General features: G+C 41.3%; 1 protein-coding gene across 5 annotated transcripts in view; it reads left to right on the top strand.

The window, feature by feature from the left end:
• Position 1: 1 nt before the first annotated feature.
• TECPR2 (tectonin beta-propeller repeat containing 2) overlaps positions 2-21,966 on the top strand; it is a 102,882-nt gene continuing 80,917 nt past the window's right edge. For 2 of the 5 annotated variants that reach the window (XM_081829874.1, XM_081829878.1), the window contains exons 1-2: positions 2-137; positions 11,637-11,927. In XM_081829874.1, the coding sequence (XP_081686000.1) occupies positions 11,709-11,927 (219 nt within the window). In that variant the 5' untranslated portion in view covers positions 2-137; positions 11,637-11,708. Of the gene's footprint in view, positions 138-574; positions 721-7,799; positions 7,891-11,636; positions 11,928-20,293; positions 20,433-21,966 lie in introns of those variants that run through there. The other 3 variants (XM_081829875.1, XM_081829876.1, XM_081829879.1) reach the window with 3 other exon arrangements.

Raw genomic sequence — 21,966 nt, 5'->3', positions numbered from 1 at the left:
TAGCCCCCGGCCGTCGCTCAGCGGTGTCGGCCCGGTTGCCCGGGAAACGGGCTCCCGGCAGCCCCCGCGGCCCGGAGTCCGTCCCCGCCTCCTCCGGCCAGGCCGGGCCGACGAGTCCGGAGGGGCCGCCGCGGGAGGTGAGTCCGGCGGCGCCGCCGTCGGCCCCGCTGCCCCCGCCGTCCGGCCCGCGCCCCTTTCCCGGCCTCCCTGCCGCCGCTCACATCTCCCCCGGGCCGCCCTTCCCTGACCTCGGCGCCTCAGGGTCGCACCGCCCGTCTCGCCCCCGTTCCCAGCCCCCGCGTCGCCCGCGCCGGCTGGCCGAGCCCGAATGCCAGAGCCCTGAGGTGCCTGGCAGAAGCCCGCGGGCGGCCGAGGGCGGCGGTGGTCGCCCACGCGTCCTCGGCCCCGCGGGCCCGCGACGCCATCCCCCGGCCCTCGCTCCTCCCACTGCGCGCGCTCCCTCCCCTCCGCCGCACCCTCGGCCCTCATCCCTCTGCTCTCCTCCCTCGGCCCTCGGCCCCCGCGGCTCCAAGCGCCGGCGTCTCATGCTTGACTTTGCGTTGCGTCCCCCGACCCTGCCAGTCCGGTCCCTTCCTCCGCGCACCCGCTGCTGGCACAGACCTTGGCACGTACCCAGTAGGTGCTCAGGAGGTGTTCGTTAAATGGATAAGTGAAGGACTCCTCCCTCAGTGCTGCGTTAGGGCCTGGGACGCAGAATAGGTACCAGCGGAGTACCCTGGAGTCAGACCCGGATTCGGGTCACAGCGCTTGCCCCTTCCTAGCTGTGTGCTCGCGGCGAGTGGTACCACCTCGCTGCGCTGCGGTTTCATCATCGGTACAAGGAGATGATAATGGTTTCTGCCTCTGTGTTGGTGGGAGGATCAAATGGGTCAGTGCTGTAAAGTGCTGAGCACGGCGACTGGCACCTGATAGGTTTCAGTGAGGAGTAGCCCCTATTGCAGTCACCCACATGCCCTACTTCCACTTCTCTTCCCCGCTCTTTGTTCTTCCTCACTTTCTCGCTGAGACTCAAGAATCTTACTCTGTTCTGTTCCTTCCTTTCCATCTGTTGGCAGAATGTGGGGTCCCAGCCTGGGCGCACACTTACTTTATCTGCTGGAGTGAGGAGTTGCACTTGGGGTTGACTCCCTTCTTGTAAACCCAGCATGGGCAGAATCTGGGAGTAAAGCCATGTATCTTGTAGTCGCCATTGTCTCCTGGTCTTCTGAGCTTCAAGGCTTTTTGTACTCTCTCACACTAGCAAAGTGCACCTTGATAAGCCTCTGACCTTAAGGGTTTTTTGATACATCCCATGTTCGTTCATTCACCAGGGATTATTTGGAGTCTCTTGTATGTCAGCCACATACCGGGTTCTAGGGATGCTGTGGTCCCAGTCCCTGCCCTCAGGGAGCTTTCTAATCGGAGAACCAGCCTGTGCAGGTATAGGGGATGTTCTACCTGAGTTTTCAGGACTGGCGTTGAGACTGTGGTGGGGAAGATGGGATAAGGATAGTCCTTCTGAAGGGGTGACTAGCAAGTAGCTTTCTTAGGTTTAAGTTATTTTGTAGACACATTGTCTTTTTCAATAGAAGATTGACTTCTACCGGATTTGTTTTCCAGTTTTCTCCTAGAAAGGTAACACTTAGAAGATTGAGGAAGGCTATTATATATGTGTGTGTGTGTATATATATATATATAGATATATATATGTGGCTTCTGTATAGTTTGGACAAAATGGCTACTGGAACTTGGGGAAAAAAGGAGGGAAACAGCATCAGGAAGAGCAGTTGATTGAACTTGGAAAGATCAGGTAACAGTTATACATATAATGAATACAAGCTTTGGGGTCAAGCATGGAGAGATTTCTAGATACAGCAAAGCACAAGGAGCTTGGTAGAATAAGGAGGGAGTAGTCTGCAAACTGCTGAGGTAGAAGTGAGCAATTGTTCAAAGTGTGCAGTTTAAATGAATATATTATTTGGGCCTGGGCTTAGACCAGTGAATTTTTGCATAATGGTGGATGTAACTGAGGTAGAGTGGCTTATATTTTGGGTTGTCATCCTTGGGGAATCCTGGCATAGTGTTTTGAGAGCTTAATTTAACAAATAGTTGCTGAGTGCTGATTGTACCATACACTGTTGGTCTTTGGAAGCACCACAAGAAATATAGACTAGAAGGATATGGGTGAAGACTACAAAGAGTCCATTAGAGAAGCTAAAAAACAAATGATAGGCTGCTGTGTGATAATGAGGTGCTGAATGTTCTCTGAAAGCAGAGAAAGACCAACTAAGTGTCAGAGGGAGTCTGCCAAAGTTTCCCAGGGGAGAACTAGTTCTTACAGTGTGTGTGTGGGGGGGGAGGGGGTCTTTGCAAAGACATACAGGTCATAGCATGTTCAGGGACTGTGGCAGGAAGCCCATTTCGGCAGGAGTGTGGAAGGAAGAGTGGCCTGGCATCAAGCTAGATACAGACCATTTGTTTTTCTAAAGATTTATTTATTTATTTGAGGGAGAGGGAGAGTGCAGGGGAGGGGCAAAGGAGAGAGAGTCTCAAGTAGACTCCACGCTGAGCCCAGAGCCCAACACGGGGCTCAATCTCACCACCCCAAGATCATGACCCGAGCCGCAATCAAGGGTCGGATGATTAACTGACTGCCACCCAGGTGCCCCCAGACCATTTTTTAAAAAATGTTCTCCTTCCATGCTTTCATCTGGCTAGCCAGCCAACAGGTATGGCAGCAGGGAATTGACAGAATTTCATCTGGAAGATAAATGACTTCTTCAGTCTCATTTTGCTCAGCCGCGAGATTTTAACACTTAAAAGAATGATAGATGTGGGACACCTGGGTAGCTCAGTAAGTTAAGCGCCTGCCTTCGGCTTGGGTCATGATCCTAGGGTCCTGGGATTGAGCCCCGCATCAGGCTCCTTGCTCGGCGGGAGGCCTGCTTCTCCCTCTGCTTGCTGCTCCCCTTCCTTGTGCTCTCTCTCTTTCTCTCTCTGTGTCAAATAAATAAATAACATCTTTAAAAAAAAAAAAAAAAGAATGATAGGTGTTGTAGCCAGACTTTAAAAATAGATTGTATAACCAGGATACTAATTGTCTTCCTAGAGATTTTGGAGACAATCCTTAAACCATTTGAGTTGAAGAGTGCTCTGGCAACTCATGGTTCCTGTAGTACTAAGTGAATGACTTAGACTATGTAGTGATGTCCTTGTTCCAATTTTGAAAAACTGCCCACCAAGATGGCATTAGGGTGCTGTCAGTCAGCATGAAGATCAGCTGACCCCCTTGCAGGTATAGGGGGTTGATGGTAGAAACCACTGGGGGAGAAGCATCCTGACTAGAAGAAGAATATTGCAGAGTGGTGTTTTGTCTTTTTAATGGAAATATTTGTGACCAAGGAAGCATTATTGATTTTAAAGACTGGATTGAGAATATTCTCTGCAGTAAGACCTGAAGTTAACATTTCATTATTCTTTCAACAAATCTTTACTGAATATCTACTCTGTGCCAAAGATATTGTTAGGGTACTAGGGTTTACATTTGTTGCTTATATTTTCATGAGTGATGATCAAACTGCTTAGCAAATAAAAGGACTAAAGTTTGTGATGAGAATATGAAGGATGTACACCAGGTGACATGACAGGGAGGAGGGGCCGAGGGACTGCAAGCTGTCAGCTCAGGGAGGCCCTTTGTGAGGCCAGGTTTGTGAGTGAGATGAAAGATCACTGGAGTAGAGGGACTAGAGGCCTGAGTAGGGAAAGAGTGCTTTGGTGCAGCAGGAGCTTGGTGGACAGGTGGGGAGGGACAGGGATGTGAGAGGGGGAGCCAGGAAGGCTGGCCACACAGAGCCTTATGTAGGCCACTGAAAGGAATTGGGTTTTTCTGGGAGCAGTGGGGAACCCCTGAAGAATTTTGAATAGGATGGGTAGTATGAGACCCACCCATTTCTCTTTCAAAGAACTCTTATTTAAAAAAAAAAAAAAAGACTTTATTTTTTTCAGAGCAGTTTGAGGTTCACAGCCAAGTTGAAGAGAAAGTACAGATTTCTCATATACCCCTGCCCCTACATATGCAGGGCCTCCCCCAGTATCAACATTAAAACATTTGTTACAATTGATGAACCTACACTGACACATCGTAATCAACCAGAGTCCATCATTTACTTTAGGGCTCACTTTTGGTCCTGCACATCCTGTGGGTTTGGACAAATGTATAACGACATGTGTCTGTCATTATGGTATCAGTATTTTAACTGCCCTGAAAGTCTGTGCTTTTGTTTATTCAGTTTATTCATCCCTTCCCCTCCCCCCGCAACTCCTGACAGCCATTGATCTACTGTCTCCATAGTTTTGCCTTTTCCAGAATGTTACATAGTTGGAATAATACAGGTTGTAGCCTTTTCAGATTGGCTTCTTTCACTTAGTAATATGCATTTAAGGTTTCTCTCTCTCTTCTCATGGCTTAATAGCCCATGTCTTTTTAATGCTGAATAATATTCCATCGACTGAATGTACCACAGTTTATTTATACATTCACCTACTAAAGGACGTCTTAGTTGCTTACAAGTTCTGACAGTTGTGAATAAAACTGGTATAAATATCTGGGTGAAGGTTTGTATGTGAACATAAGTTTGCATCTTCTTTGGATAAATACCAAGGAATGTAATTGCTGGATGATATAATAAGATTATGTTTAGTTTAGTTTGTTTGTTTTTTTTAAGTAGGTTCTGTGCCCAGTATGGGACTCGAACTCATGACCCCAAGATCAAGAGTTGCATGCTCTACAGACTGTGTCAGCTAGGCGCCCCAGATTGTTTAGTTTTGTAAAACAAAACAAAACGAAACAAAAAAACCCAAATTGTCTTCCAAAGTAACTGTACCATTTCACATTCCCACCAGCAATGAATGAGAGTCCCTGTTGCACCACATCCTCACTAGCATTTGGTGTGGTCAGTGTTCGGGATTTTGGCCATTCTGATAGGCATGTATCTTATTTTAATTTTCATTTCCCTGATGACATATGATGTAGAACACCTTTTCATATGTTTATTTGCCATCTGTATATCTTTTCTGATGAGGTGTTTGTTAGGTCTTTGGCCCATTTTTTAATTGGGTTGTTTCTTATTGTTGAGTTTTAAGAGTTCTTTGTATATTTTGGGTAACAGCCCTTTGTCAGATGTGTCTTTTGCAAATATTTTCTCTCAATCTGGCTTGTCTTCTCATTCCCCCTGGGATTGTCTTTTGCAGAGCTTTTTAGTTTTAATGAAGTCTAGCTTATCAATTATTTCTTTCATGGATCATGCCTTTGGTGTTGTATCTAAAATGTCATCACCATACTCAAAGTCATCCATGTTTTCTCTTGTGTACTTTTTAAAAGATTTTATTTATTTATTTGGGAGAGAGCAAGAGAGCGAGCGAGCGAGCAAGAGATCACAAGCAGGGGGAGCAGCAGAGGGAAAGACTGAGCAGGGAGCCTGACACGGGGCTCAATCCCAGGACCCCAGGATCACGACCAAAGGCAGACACTTAACCGACTGAGCCACCCCGCACCCCTCTCCTGTATTTTCTTGTAGGAGTTTCATAGTTTTATGTTTTACATTTAAGCCTGTGATCCGTTTTGAGTTAATTTTTGTGAAGGAGTGTAAGGTCTGTGTCCAGATTCTTTTTTTTTTTTTTTTTTGCATGTGGATGTCCAGTTGTTCCAGCACCATTTGTTGAAAAGACTGTCTCTGCTCCATTTATTGCCTTTGCTCCTTTGTTGAGGATCAGTTAACTATATTTGTGTAAGGCTATTTCTGGGTTCTCTCTTTTGTTCTGTTGGTGTATTTGTTCTTTTGCCAATACCACACTGTCTTGATTACTGTAGCTTTACAGTATGTTTGGCAGTCGGGTAGTATCAGTCCTCTAACTTTGTTCTTCTTCAATATTGTGTTGGCTATTCTGGTTCTTTGCCTCTCTATATACACTTGAAAATAGTTTTATTGATATCCACAAAATAATTTGCCTGGGATTTTGATTGGGATTGCATCGAATCTATAGGGCAAGTTGGGAAGAATTGACATCTGGACAATATTGAATCTTCCTGTCCATGAACATGGGATATCTTTCCATTTATTTAGTTCTCTGATTTTGTTCATGGGAGTTTTGTAGTTTTCCTCATATTGATCTTATACATATTATGTTAGATTTATATATAAGTATTTCAATTTGGGGAGTGCTAATGTAAATGGAATTGTGTTTTTAATTTCAAATTCCACTTGTTCGTAGCTGATATATAGGGAAGCAGTTGGCTTTTGTATGTTAAGTTGTATTGTAACCTTGCCATAATTGCTTATTAGTGTCAGGAGTTTTTTGTTGATTCTTTAAGACTTTCTACGTAGATGATCATGTCATCTGCAAACAAAGACAGTTTTGTTTCTTTCTCCCTAAACTGTATACTTTTTATTTCTTTTTCTTGTCTTATTGCATTAGCTAGAATTTCCAGTATGATGTTGAAAAGGAGGGGTGACATGAGGAGGTCCTTCTCTTGTACCTGATCTTCGTGGGGAAGATTTGAATGTCTCACCATTAAGTATGATGGTAGCTGTTGTTTTTTGTAGATATTCCTTGTCAGCTTGAGGAAATTACCCTTTATTCCTAGTTTATGGAAGTTTTTAGGATGTTGAACAGCTGTTTCTTCTTCTTTTTATAGTAGTTTGAGATATAGTTTACATACCATATAATTTACTCATTTAAAGTGTACAATTCAGTGGTTTTTAGTATATCACAGAGAGATGTAACCATCACTACAATCAATTTTAGAACTTTGTCAATCTCAAAAGAAACCCCATACCATTTAGCAGTCATTCCCACCCCCACTCCCGTCTTCTACCCCTAGGCAGTCACTGATTTACTTTCTGTTTGTATAGGTTTGCTTATTCTGGGCATTTCATATAAATGGAATCAATATGTGATTTTGTGTGTCTGTCTTATTTCACTTAGCATCATGTTTTCAAGGTTCATCATGTTGTAGCATGTGTCAGAACTTCATTCCTTTTTATTGATTAATATTCCATTGTATGGATATATTGTCATTTTGTTTTGATGGACAATTGGTGTTGTTTTTAATTTTTACCTTTAATATTATTACCTTCATAATATTTTTGTGTAGACATATGTCTACCTATGTTATTATGTATGTATTGCTGGGTTATTTGGTAACTCTGTGTTTAATTGCTAGACTTTTTCATAGTGGCTGTATCATCATTTTATTTTCTACCAGCAGTGTATGAGGATTTCAGTTTCTTAAATTCTTGCTAATACCTATATGTCTTATTATTATTATTATTATTATTATTATTATTGTAGCCATCTTAGTATTTAAAGTGATAACTCATTGTGGTTTTATTTTGCATTTCCCTGATGATTAATGACAGTGAGCATCTTTACTGTGCTTATTGGCTATTTTTATGTTTTCTCTGGAGAAATGTCTATTCCAATCTTTTGCCCATTTAAGAATTGTTTTTTATTATATAATAAATAATAAATTTATTTATTATTATTTATTTATTATATTTATTGTATATACTAATGTATATTTTATTATAAATTTTATTTATAACAATAAAATTGATATTTTAATTTTTATTGTTATATATAATAATACAATATTGTTGTATTTTTATTATTGTGTATTAAATTATTATCTATTATTTATTATGTTTATTTAAGAGTTCTTTATATATTCTGGGTACAAATGTTTTACCAGATATGTGATTAACAGATACTTTTCCCAATTCTGTGAGTTGTCTTTTCAGTGTCTTGGTGGTGTTTTTTGGAGCACAGAATTAATTTTGATGAAGTCACAGAGTTCATTCTGACTGCTATGTATGAGCACAGGTTCTAGAGGTAAGGTGTGGAAGCAGGAGAGCAGTCATTAGATGATGTGAAATGTGTGATGGCTTCATCTTGGGCATGGCCACAGAGATGGTGAGAAGGGGCCAGGTGTGAGGTAGGTTAGGAGATAGAGCGAATGGAATGAGGTGAGGGGTTGTTGTAGAGGTGAAGGAGAGGGAGAAGGAGAAGTGAGGGATGAAGGCTAGGACTTTAGCTCGAAAATTTGATTCAAAATTTGATTATACTGCCCATTATCTGCCACAGAATTATGATGATTTTTAATCCTTGCTGGGACCTGGTAAGTGAGGGAGGGATCCTTATACATTTTTGAAGTTGATAGTATTATCATTGATTGTGCCAAAGAGATGATTGCAGGGACTCTGACCTTGTATATTATCCATTAATACCTACTAAGCCACCACAAATAAACATGTAATCCAAGTTAGAATAGTGTGCCTGCTCTGCAAATGAGTTTCAGGGTAAATCCTCTGGCCCTCTTCTAACCAGACTGCAATCTCAAATCCCCTCTTGCATGGAGATTATGGGGCTGTCAGTGAATAATATCAAGTGAATTAATTTTTAAAATATAAATGTCATAATTTGACAAAGCTACTTTGCGGAAAATGCCTTTTAAAGGAGGAAAATAGTACCAGCTGACATTTGTGAAGTGCTTAGTATTTCCACTTGCTTCCTAGGAGATCTTGTCCGCTAAAGCAGAAAGTTAAACATTTTGGTTGGGAAAATTTTGGTTTATGTATACAGTGTGTCCTCTGCAGTTTTTTTTATAGAGTCTTTAAAAATCATGTTCTAGGAGGGGCGCCTGGGTGGCTCAGTCGTTAAGCGTCTGCCTTCGGCTCAGGTCATGATCCCAGGGTCCTGGGATCGAGCCCCACATCGGGCTTCCTGCTCAGCTGGGAGTCTGCTTCTCCCTCTCCCCCTGCTTGTGTTCCCTCTTTCGCTGTGTCTCTCTCTGTCAAATAAAAAAAAAAAAAGGAAACACCTTAGTCATGAAAAAAAAAAAAATCCTGTTCTAGGGGAATATTTAATGACTTGGCAAATGCTTGTGATCTGTCAAGTGTGCGTTTGCACACGTGTCTGTGGCTGTCTGTACATACAGCATATCTCTGTACAAGGGGATTACAAGTAGTATTTATTTAGTTCTTTGTAATTTTCCATATTCCAATTTTTTGACAGTAAACATTTTTTTGACAGTAAACATTTATGACTGTTATAAAACATTTCATTTTAAAAACATTATGTAAATTATGACGTATCAATGTGTTTGCATGCACAGACTCATTGAGGAAACAAAGCCTTTCCTGTTCCTATGCTGCCCTTGTACTTGAAGCTGGAGAGAAGATTGTTGAAATGGGAGTAATTTTCCTCATCTGTAAAATGGAGATAAGAGTTGTCCTGACCTCCTGGGATTTTTTGTGAGGATTTCACGAGTTAGTGTGCTCAGGATAGTTTCTGTGACGTGACGTCGTTAGCTATTACCATCACTGCTGCTGCTGTCGCTGTTCCCGTGTTAGCATCCTGTGTCCTTAAGTGACCTACCTCCTTTCCCACCGTGTCTGTTAGCAACTGTTCTCCCTTGAGTTTGCCTAAGAGCCATTTCATTTTCATGTGATTTCTGCATCATGCGAGCCTTGCCCACCTTTCTGGAGTACTTGCATAAACCAAAGATTGGTGTTGCTCTTAAAAAGTTGTAAGTTTATGGGCTGTGCTGCCGTATGCACAGAACCAGCATTCACCAGCCAGATACCTGTTGCACTAAGCATTGATTGATTGATTTTGAAGATTTTATTTATTTATTTGACAGAGAGAGACACTGCGAGAGAGGGAACATAAGCAGGGGGAGTGGGAGAGGGAGAAGCAGGCTTCCCGCGGAGCAGGGAGCCCGATGCGGGGCTCGATCCCAGGACCCTGGGATCATGACCTGAGCTGAAGGCAGACGCTTAACGACTGAGCCACCCAGGCGCCCCTGCACTAGGCATTTAAAGCTATGGGAGCTTGGGCAAAGTTCTGAACCTCCCAGAGCTTCAGCCTCTGCTACAAGAGTTTTCTTAACCATCACAGAGTGATAGGATTCTTATTATTACCTTTAGGATAAATTACCCTGCTTACTTCACTATATTGACTATTGTGATTATCAGACAAAACAGGAGTCTGAAAATGCTTAGAACACTGGATATGCCATATAGATCCAGGGGATTATTATTCTAGCATTGAATTGGGGCCATATTGGAGAAAAGATGATATTTTGCTAGTCTTCCATTCTTGTCACTCGTTCCTTCCTTGAAAATTTTCCTTTTATATAACTCATTCAGCATTCAGTAAATACTTACTGAGTGCCTCTGTTATGCCTGATCTTTTTCTAGGTGCTGGGGGCTACAGGGGTGAGTGAAGCAGATGTGGGTCCTGTTCCTGTGGGCCTTACAGACCAGTGATGGTAGAGGGAGTCAGGCAGAGATGGCCAGTCAACAGCAAAGAAAAAGGATATGTGAGAAAGTAAAGCAGGGAGAGGGGAATAGAGAGTACTCAGTTGTGGTGGTAGGAGGCCCACTTTAGGGGGTGGGCAGGTGGGACCTTGTGGAGAAGGGGACATTTTAGCAGAGACCTACATGCCAAGAAGAAGCAAAATCTGAGTGACATCTAGAGAAAGAGCATTCCAGGTAGAAGGAACAGCCAATGCAAGAGCCCCTGGGTGAGAATGAATTGGGTGGGAGTTTCATTAGAAGAGAACTTAGAAGTTGGTCGGTCAACTCTATAGAAATAGAAAACCCACAGTTCCAACAGACCATAAATCCGGCATCTCAACAAGTTTTTACTAGAGGGGCTTAAAAGTCTCCATGGAACTGAAGGAGTGAAATACCCCGCCAGCTCTAATCAGGAACAGGGTACCCACCTGTAGCTGCTGCTTGTCTGTCGGAACAGTGACTGTGGGATTGGAAAGGCCCAGGACTTGGAGGGAGAAGACTTAGATTCAAGTCTTGTGACCCTTGGGTCCTTAGTACCTTCCTCTCAAAGTTGGGGATGACACCACTGATCTTACAAGTAGGGTAAGGATTAAACGAGTGACTGAGCACATCATAAATTACAACGTGCTGTGTGAGGACTGAGTATCTTTGTTGAGGGAAACTTTGATATCAGAGTGCCAAGAGGTATTGGTCTCACTGTGGCACAGTTGTGTGACTGAGGCCCTGGGCTGTACACATCCAGCTAGGGGACATGTTTCTCTGCTGTCTCAACACAGTGAATGTATTTCTCCATCAGGATTGGTTCATTGTTCTCCTGGTACAGTGTCTTTCCTGTTTCTCTTCTCCATGTTCCATCCTTCCTGGTGGGCTTCATAGTTCAGGATGTTTCCAGTGAAGCCTTTTCCACGTTGCTCTCTCCCTCTTCTCGTCAAGACCCACAGATTAGCACTAATCACATGTGGTTTTGTGTGTCTTCACTGTTTCTTTTCCTGCCTGGCTAGATCATAAACTACTTGAGAATAAGAACTGTTTTTAATTTTCTTTCCATTCCTCCATAGTATTTAGCACAATGTAAATTACAGGAGCCGGTATGTATTGAGGTGCCTGTTGAATTAAAATGCTCAAAAGTGATCTTAATGAAACCGGTTTACTTTCTCCATTCAGTTAAGGTCCACCTATAATTTTTACCCACTTGCAAGTTCCTTGATCCCGCTGTTAAACATGACTTCTCTTTGGCATGACTAGACGTTGAAAGAATTATAATGCCTTGTTCTTTAGCCCCCAGGTTTCCCCAGATGCCAAGTACACATTCCTTTTCCTGCCTGAAGATCATCTGTGAAAACCTTGGCCATGGCATCAGTATCAGAACCTATTACGTTCAGAGAGTTCTGCCCCTTGTACTATCTCCTCAATGCCATTCCCACAAAGGTCCAGAAGGGTTTCCGCTCTATTGTGGTCTACCTCACAGCTCTCGATACCAATGGGGACTACATTGCAGTGGGCAGCAGCATCGGCATGCTCTATCTGTACTGCAGACACTTCAACCAGATGAAAAAGTACAACTTTGAGGTGAGTCTTGCTTTTCTTTATTCCTTAGCATGCAGGCATCATGGCTAACATTTAACATGCTTGTGTGTTCTAGCATGGGATAATTTACTTCTGATTTGGCCTTAGTATCTCACCCAAACAATACTTGAAACCATCTTTAATTGAAGTGGAATGTAACTAAAAACATTTTTTTTTAACTTTTTTTCCCTGCCTCCAAAAATCTACCATCACTTTATTTATTTTTTTGTTTATATTTACTTTTATTTTTATTTTTTTTAAAGATTTTATTTATTTATTTAACAGAGAGATAGCGAGAGCAGGAACACAAGCAGGGGGAGTGGGAGAGGGAGAAGCAGGCTTCCCGCCGAGCAGAGAGCCCGATGCGGGACTTGATCCCAGGACCCTGGGATCATGACCTGAGCCGAAGGCAGACGCTTAATGACTGAGCCACCCAGGCGCCCGATATTTACTTTTTTTTTTAAAAGATTTTATTTATTTATTTGACACAGAGAGACTCAGCAAGAGAGGGAACACAAGCAGGGGGAATGGGAGAGGGAGAAACAGGCTTCCTGCTGAGCAGGGAGCCCGATGTAGGACTCGATCCCAGGACCCTGGGATCATGACCTGAGCTGAAGGCAGACACTTAACGACTGAGCCACCCAGGTGCCCCTACCATCACTTTGGAGAACATTTTCGTGTTTAACATGTAATAGAAAACTTTGGAAGTAGGTATTTTCTTCTATATATTTTGTTTTTCAAAGTACCTTGACTGACTCAGTTAAATAATCTCTAGTTTTTCTGCTGAAATTATTATAAAAGAAGGATTAGTATCAATAATTGGTTAACTACTAGAACAGGTGCATCTTAAATTAGATCACTTCTGTAGAACACTGCCATTGGGATCCCAACTAACCTCTGTTCTCTGTTGGTTGACTTTAGGCATGGCATGTCTGCATTGTAGATACTGGTAGGCACCAAATATTGATGGACCATCATCGAGTTCACCCACTTAGTCAATATCTGTGGTTTATTGAGTACGTGGCTTTTGTGAGAAACACAAAGGTGGCAGAACTGTGGCTCCTCCCTCATGGCCTTGTGGGGCTCTACTCTGTCTGCGGTTAGTAGGCTTTTACAGACTAAGACAAGGCTTTTGTGTTTAAGTCAAATGCTTACAAACATTTGTATTTTAATAAATATTCAACTTATTAAAGTTTTAATTTAAAAAGTTAGTTTTTCTTGGTGCACCTGGGTGGCTCAGTCAGTTAAGTGTCTGACTCCTGACTTCGGCTCAGGTCATGATCCCAGGGTCGTGAGATCGAGTCCCCACATAGGGCTCCATGCAGGGCATGGAGACTGCTTAAGATTCTCTCTCTCCCTCCTCTGCCCCTTCGTCCTACTCACGCGGATGCACATGCACGCTCTCTCTCTTAAAAAGAGTTTTTCTTAAGCCTTTATACTCAATTTCAAATAACAAAAATGGCTAGCATGCATATAGCACTTACTATATGCCAGGGATTATTCTAAACCTTTACATATATTAACTCATTTCATCCTTGCAAAAACTCTATGACCCAGATACTATTTTATCATCCTCATTTTACCAGGGAGACAACTGAAGCATAGAGAATTAAGTAACTTACCGAGGTCAGGCATTCAGTAAGTGGTAGCACCATTGTCTGAACTTGGGCAGTTTGGCTCTAGAGTTTATGTTAATATTCTTGTATAAGGGGCGCCTGGGTGGCTCAGTCGTTGAGCGTCTGCCTTCGGCTCAGGTCATGATCCCGGGGTCCTGGGATCGAGCCCCGCATCGGGCTCCCTGCTCCGCGGGAAGCCTGTTTCTCCCTCTCCCCCTGCTTGTGATCCTGCTCTCACTGTGTCTCTCTCTGTCAAATAAATAAATAAAATCTTAAAAAAAAAAAAAAAAAAAAAAAATATTCTTGTATAAAAACTATGGCCATTTCTTTTCTTTGGTTAATAGCTCATGGATTTGACTAATTAAATTCTCCAAACATTTAAGACCATTTCATAGTTAATCTTTGAAAATACAGTTATGAATTAATATATCTGAAATTTCTCAAATACTTCAAACAGTTAACAAGGAAGACTTATAAATCTGTCAGCAAACCCATAACAGGATAAACCAAAGAAAGCCCTACCCAGATACATCATAATTAAATTGTTAAAAACAAGGGAAAATATTAAAAGTAGCCACAGAAAAATGACACATTACTTGTAGGGAACAATGATTTGAATGACTGCAGATTTTTCCTCAGAAAGCATGGAGGCTAGAAGACAGTGGTATAACATTTTTAATCATTTTTTTTTTAAGATTTTATTTATTTATTTGAGAGAGAGAGAGAATGAGAGACAGAGAGCATGAGAGGGAGGAGGGTCAGAGGGAGAAGCAGACTCCCTGCCGAGCAGGGAACCCGATGCGGGACTCGATCCTGGGACTCCAGGCTCATGACCTGAGCCGAAGGCAGTCGCTTAACCAACTGAGCCACCCAGGCGCCCCGGTATAACATTTTTAAAGTACTGACAGGAAAGACTTGTCAATTTAGAATTCTTTACCTAGTGAAAATATCTATCAGGAAAGAGGTGAAATAAAAATATTCTCAGCTAAGGGGATTTGTTACCAGGAGATCTGCTCCAAAATAATTGTGTCAGGAAGTTCTGTAGACAAAAGGGAAATGATACCAGAAGGAGACTTGGAACATTAGTAATGAAGGAAGAGTAATTGTAAATATCTGGATAAATAGAATAGGCTATTTCCTCTTGAGTTCTTTAAAATAATTTGACAGCAAAAATTATAACATTGTCTGTAATATAAGAGGGGAGAGTAAGGGAACTATATAGTGATAAGTTTTCTACATTCTACCTGAAGAGGTAAAATGTTGAGTCTAATAAATAGATTTTGAAAAGTTAAATACATAAAATTGTAATACCTAGAGCAACCACTAAAAAACCCTGTGCAACATGGTATAGTAAAAATTACTATAAACAAAATGGAATTTTTAAAAAATGTTCAAACAACTCACAGGAAAACAAGAAAGGGGAAACAGAAGAAGGAAAAACAAAAGGAACAAATGGAAAATGAAAGACCTAATTAAAACACAGCAATAATTATATTAAATGGAAATGATCTGTAAATATCAGTTAAAAGAAATTACTGGAATGGAGAAAAAAATGAACAAACTATATTTTTTCCATAAGAAACTCAATTCAAACTTAACAATATAGGTAGGTAAAAATTAAAAGGATGGAAAAAGAGATATCATGTAAATTCTAATTAAAAGAAAGTCGGGGTGGCTCTATTAATGTCATAGTATTTTGAGCAAAGAAATAACCAGGGATAAAGAGAGCCATTACGTAATGGTAAAAGGGCCAGTTTGCCAAGAAGACACAGCAGTCTTAAATGTGTATGCACCTTAACAACAGAGCTCCACAATATACAAAACAAAAACTGTCATAACTGAAAGGAGAAATAGAGAAATCCATGATTCTAGTTGGAGACTTCCACTCCTCTTTCAGTGGTAGAAGGAGTTGACAGAAACTCAACAAGGATTTAGAAGAGCTGAGTGGTGTCATCAACCGACACTGTCTAATTGACATTTACAGAATGTTCCACTCAACAGCAGCTGAGGATGCATTCTTTATAAGTGAACATGGAACATTCATTGAGACCATATTCTGGGTCATAAAACACATCTCAACAAATTCAAATTAGAGCAGACTTTTCAGGTTTTCTCTGTTTTACTTTGTTTTCTCACTTTTTAATTGAAGTACAATTTATATAAAGTATACAAATCTCAAATATACAACTTGATGAATTAGTGTATGGGTATACCTGTGTAATCACCTAGATCGAGATATAGAACGTTTTCAACAGTCCAGTAGACTCCGTTGTATTGGCTCCCAATCAGTACTCCTCTCCCAGGTAGCTACTCTTCTGACTTCTAACACTATAGAGTAGTTTTGCTAGCCCCTTAGGGTTTTTTTTTTCCCCCAAGATTTTATTTATTAGAGAGAGAGCACAAGCAGGGGGAGGGGCAGAGGGAGAGGGAGAAGCAGACTCCCCTCTGAGTGTGGAGCCCGACGTGGGGCTTGATCCCAAGACTCCAAATCATGACCTGAGCCGAAGATAGACATTTAACCAACGGAGCCACCCAGACACCCCAGCCCCTTAGGTTTTAATTCACTATTAGGTAATCTTTGGCATTAAGGTTTAGTGTTGGGGTGCTTGTGTGTGTGTGTGTTCCAGAAAGTATATTTGGATGGAACTGGAATATAGAGCAGGACATGGAGCAGTGTGACTTAAGGCCAGAAAGGCGGACAGGGTCTCCCACATGATGCTGTAGGCTGGAACCTGCTCCTGGGCAGGGTCAGCTCTGGGACCCTCGTGGGCTATGTGGGGAAGGTGCTAGGTTGCATTACAACCCAGTTCTCTTTTATAAAATACATGTGTCTCATTAATTACCAGTTTATTGTCCTTTTTTTTAAATATAACTTTTTTTTAATTTCAGCCTCCACACTCAAAAAAACTTAAGGAAACAAGAGTTTAGTGTTCCCCAGAATGAAACTACAATTATACCTAATTGCCTATTTTATAGTTTTACCTGGAATTAGCTTTCTCTTTATCATATGACGAGCCCTGTGAGCTTTGAAGGAAAGTGATATGCTAGGACAACCTTTACAGGGATGACCAGAATTTGAGATAATCTAGTACAAATTCTCGGAACCAGCACACGAAGAGGGGACTCCAGGAAAAATCCCATATATATATTTTAGCTGGTTTTCTCTTACTGAGGGATCAGAAAAAAATGTACTTTACTGGGACCAAAATCCATATTTGAGCAGCCCTGAGTATCAAAAGTGTTTTTCAAGCATCCATTTGGTATAGAATACAAACCTATAATTGTGGAAAATCACAAAGGAAGTACAAAATAAAAATTCTGTTTTGGAAAGAACACAGAATTTGGAGTTAGATTATTAGGGTATGAAAAGAAAGCTAAATATCTGTATATAAAACATACAGGGAAAGATCTGGAGGAGTACCCCTGACTATCCATTGATGTGGTACTCTCACTCTGTGTGGGGACTGAGAATGGGATAAGCTAAGGGAGGGAGTTTGAAGAAGTATCTTTTTGTTTTCTTTAAATACTGTAGAATTTTTTTGTTAACAAGAATGTTTTCCTATATTACTTGTGTAAACACAACAACACAAAGATCTGTTCTGAGCTTTGGCTGTCAGTAGCTACATGATCCTAGAGATGGATTAACTAAGTTGTTCTTGTCATTTTTGTCTTCAGAGCTGGCTGGGTCTTAAAATAATTTGGTACAGTTGCCATGTGTTTCAGATAAAGAAGTGGTAAGATTCCTGCTCCAGGCCACATAGCTGCTTGCCTAACCATTAGGCTCACTTCCTGTGAGAAGCAGGGCTTCCACAAAAGTCTGGATTTAGAAGACAATAGAAACCAGAATCAGGATCTCTGGAATTTCCAAGTGAAAACTGAGAGATGCATCAACTAGTTTTATTTAGGGGAATATCTAAGATTTTATGGGAAGGTAAATAAAAATAAAAGTTAGCTTACCCTATAATAAACCCAGGTATGGCATGGATGAAAGATCATGTTTTTAAATGAAGTTATGTTTCTAAAGAAGAAAGCAGATCTTATATATGCTAAATACAGCCTGTCATGTGTTTTCAAGAATAATGCTTTTGGAAACCTTTTTTCCTACACAAGTTAGTGGGAGAGGGCAGATGGAGACATCAAAAGTTCTAGCTCATGCCAAAAGCAAAGGAAATGTGAGGAGCTAGTAGCAAGTATAAAAATGTTATAAACTTGTTAAATATATGATGTGACATACATAAGAATAGACCAGAAAGATAACTTGACCTGAGCTTCTCATTTTCTGCTTTGAAAATAATTACATGATCTTTCTTCTTAGCATTCAACGAGTTGTGGAAATTTCATGGATTTGCCCTCAGAACCTTTGCACTAACTACAGCAATGCTAGTTCTTATTTCTGCAACTTATCCACACTTGCTGTCTCTGTGAATTCATTCAGTTTTTCTCCAGTGCTTACTATGTACTAGGCGCATTTTAGGTCCTGGAGAGGCAGTGCAGAAAATGGCAGGCGAGGTCCCTGCCTTCCGGGAGCTTAGAGTCTGATGGGGAGCCAGAACGATGAGGAGGAGACATCAACACACAGACTAACTAGAAGGGAGAAGCCTGAGGGGAAAACAAACCAGAGAGGGGGGGGTGAGGAGTGCCAGCAGGAGTGGTTGCAGTTTTAAATAGGAAGTTCAGGGAAGGGCTCACTGAGCAGGTGACAGCTGAACGGAGACTCGAAGACAGTGAGCAGCACACCATGCTGATAACATCTGGGGTAGAGTACTCCAGGTGGAAAGAGGGAGTGGCCTGAACACAGGAACATGTCTGCAGTGTTTTCTAGTTGGAAAACTCATGCTTCAGAATGGTTTGAAAGTTTCATTGACTTTTACCTGGTATATATACATATTTTTAAAGATTTCATTTATTTATTTGACAGAGAGAGATACAGCGAGAGAGAGAGAGAGCACAAGCAGGGGGAGTGGAGAAGGAGAGGGAGAAGCAGACTCCCCACTGAGCAGGGAGCCCAACGCGGGGCTCGATCTCAGGACTCCGGGATCATGACCTGAGCTGAAGGCAGACACTTAACGACTGAGCCACCCAGGCGCCCCTACCTGGTATATTTTTTAAAGTGATGCAGAAATGAGAGTTTTTGTCTCACCGCATCAGCCAAAAGTGCATTTGCCTCATGGCTTCCCTTGTCACTCCCTATGGAAGTAACGCTTAGGATCCCATGATCTAAATTCTGGCATGTCCGTAGCATTACAGTATAGGGTTTCACTGGTGTACGTCTCAGCACAGATTGCTTCAGTTGATTGGCTAATGGTAATTTAAAATTGTATTTGCAATTTAATGAGTCAAGAAGAGTGAAGATACTAGTGGAAAAAGAACAAAATGGGAGAAGTTGCTCTACCATGTTAGCAAGACTTATAAACCTTCAGTAATTAAGCCGAATGTGGTTATTAGCGCAAGAATAGATATGGAAGTCAGTGGAACAGAATAGTGAAACCAGAAAATCCACATATACATAACTCATAAACACTTGAGTTTTTGCAAAGGTGATATTACAGAATTTTTTAGTAAATGGTGTGGGACATTTAGATATGAGTATTTGGGGAAAAGTGAAACTTGATCCTTACCTCACTTCATATACTTCTTTTGTCTTAGCACTTTAACTGTGTTGTACCTTCGTCTCGACTGCTGAGACTTCTACTGGCTAATTGTTTCCTTTATAGGTAATCTGCCCCTGTCTCTCTCTAAGATCTTCTCTAGTGGTAGAGTCCCAGGCCCTAGGGACTTCCTGCAAGTCCAGTGGATGTTCCTACTCCAGTTTGTCCAATGGAGTAAAGGAAATTATTCCAGAAAAGCAGTGTTTTTAACTTTTAGATCATTAAACAGTTACATAATTATTTAAACTTTAAACTGTGGTTCTTTGTTAGTAAAAGAGGGATAAAAGTGAAACAGTTCTTAGGAATTTAATGAATTCATATCTTACTTGAGTCTTTTTAAATATTTCTAAGTATTTCATATCTATTAGCTATTTGATATGCTAGCAGTTTCGAGTAAAGGTTAAGCTGTGGCATATCAAAAGAAGCTCATAAAGAAAGCCTTGTCAGACTTCACAGCTCCCAAGAGCTTACTCACAAAGAACACTTCCCCTCCATGCAGTTTTGTCTTGTGTATAACGGGAAAACTGCCTGCCAAGGAGTCTAAAGAGGAAACTGGTGGTCCTCTGACAAGTGACTTTGGCTTGGGGTGTTCCTGTCGGCTTGGCCGCAGCTTGCTTAAACTGCACTGCAGCTGGAGATTAGCCTTTGCAACCGCCCTTCCTTCCCTCTCTCCATCTCGGGTTGTGGACCTGCCTTGTGAGCTGACAGTTCTTCTGCCTCTTCCAGCTGTCTCCCCCCTTTCCCTCACAGGTGTTTCCCCAAACAAAGGCCTCACATGCCTACTTCCACCATCGCATCCTCCTCTTTGGTGGACACAAACTAGTGCAACAGTGTAGTCCAGTCTCAGGACTCCTGTAGCCTACTTCTGTTGGTCACTATGAGAGGAGAGTTGAATTCTCTGATAGAAATTTTGCATTTGTCTTTCTCATCAGTTCTGGCCATTTCTGCTTCACGTATTTTTTTTTAATTGTGGTAAATTATACAGAATGTAAAATTTCCATTTTTCCATTTTTAAATGTGTAGTTCAGTGGTATTAAATACATTCAGGTTATTGTGTTTCATGAATTTTTATTGTCATTATTATTATTATTATTACTATTTTTAGAGAGAAGAAGAGGGAGTGAGAGAATCCCAAGCAGGCTCCACACCCAGACGGAGCCTGACGCGGGGCTCAGTCTCACGATTCTGAGATCATGACCTGAGCCAAAATCAAGAGCCAGATGCTTAACTGACTGAGCCACCAGGTGCCCCCCCCTTATTTTTTAAGAGAGAGAGAGAGAGTGTTTCGTGCATTTTTAAAGCTCTATTATTAGGTATCTATACATTTAGGGTTGTTCTGTCTTATTAAATAGATCCTTTTATCACTATAAAATGTCTCTTTTTATCTTTGGTAATATTCCTCCTCTACTTTGTCTGGTGTTAATATAGCCTCTCCTATTTTATCACAATCAGAGTTTGTATGATCTATCTTTTTCCATTCTTACCTTTAGTTTATCTGTGCCTTTATATCCAAAGTGTATTTCTTGAAAATAGCATAAGGTCAGGTCTTACTTTTTTATTCAGTATGACAGTCTACCTTTTTTTTTTTTTTAAAGTCAGCTCTACGCCCAGTATGGGGCTTGAACTCATGACCCCAAGATCAAGAGTTGTGTGCTCCACCAACTGAGCCAGCCAGGCACCCTGACAATCTCTACCTTCTATTATACCAAATTTAGGCCATTTATATTGAATGTAATTATTAACGTGGTTGGGTTTAAGTCACAGTTCCTCAACCTGACACTGTTGACATTTTGGTGAGGTGGTGCTGTCCTATGTGTTGTAGGATGTGGAGCAGCACCCCTGCTTTCTCCCTACTAGACGGCAATAGTATCAGCCAACTTGCAACAACCTTCAGACATTATTAAATGTCCCATGGCAGGGTGGGGGACAAAATTGTCCCCAATTAAGAACCATTAGTTAAGTCTACCATCTTGGTAATTGTTTTCTGCTTATGCCACCTATTCTTTATATCTTGTTGTTTTTTCTTTTTCTACCATCTTTTGGACTAATTATTTTTTCGTAGTTCTATTTTATGTCCCCTATGGCTTATTAGGCCCTATCTGTTTTATTTATTTATTTATTTATTTTTAAAAGATTATTTATTTATTTGTTTGACAGAGAGAGAGACAGCGAGAGAAGGAACACAAGCAGGGGGAGTGGGAGAGGGAGAAGCAGGCTTCCCGCGGAGCAGGGAGCCCGATGCGGGGCTCGATCCCGGGACCCTGGGATCATGACCCGAGCTGAAGGCAGACGCTTAACAACTGAACCACCCAGGCCCCCCCTATCTGTTTTATTTTTCAGTAGTTTTTCTAGGATTTACAACATTTGTCCATCTACACTCAAATAATATTATATAACTTTCCAAAGATAGAAGAACTGTACAACAGTTTATTTTCCTTTCAGATTTTTTGTTGCTGGCATATAGAAATACACCTGATTTATGTACATTTCACTTATATCCTGTTTTATAGATTTCTTGGGGTTTTCTACATAGGTAATCACTTCTGCCTGTGAAAAAAGTGTTCCACTTCATTGTTTCTGATGTGCATGCCTTTCAGTTTTTTACTTGACTTATTGTCCTGGTTATAGGACCTCCAGAGTAATGTCCACAGTGAGAACAGATGTCTTTGCTGTGTGTACACTCATTAGGTATCGATTCCTCAGAGATGCTTTTTATTCCTACTTTTTTCTTTTTCTTTTTTTTTTTTTTAAGATTTTTTTATTTATTGGGGCACCTGG

The sequence above is a fragment of the Leptonychotes weddellii genome, chromosome 9 (assembly GCF_054177405.1).
Source record: "Leptonychotes weddellii isolate Sample4059 chromosome 9, ASM5417740v2, whole genome shotgun sequence".
In the NCBI taxonomy this organism is placed as follows: Eukaryota; Metazoa; Chordata; class Mammalia; order Carnivora; family Phocidae; genus Leptonychotes; species Leptonychotes weddellii.
Note: the sequence above shows the minus strand (reverse complement) of the source record. Positions and strands in the feature narration are given on the sequence as shown.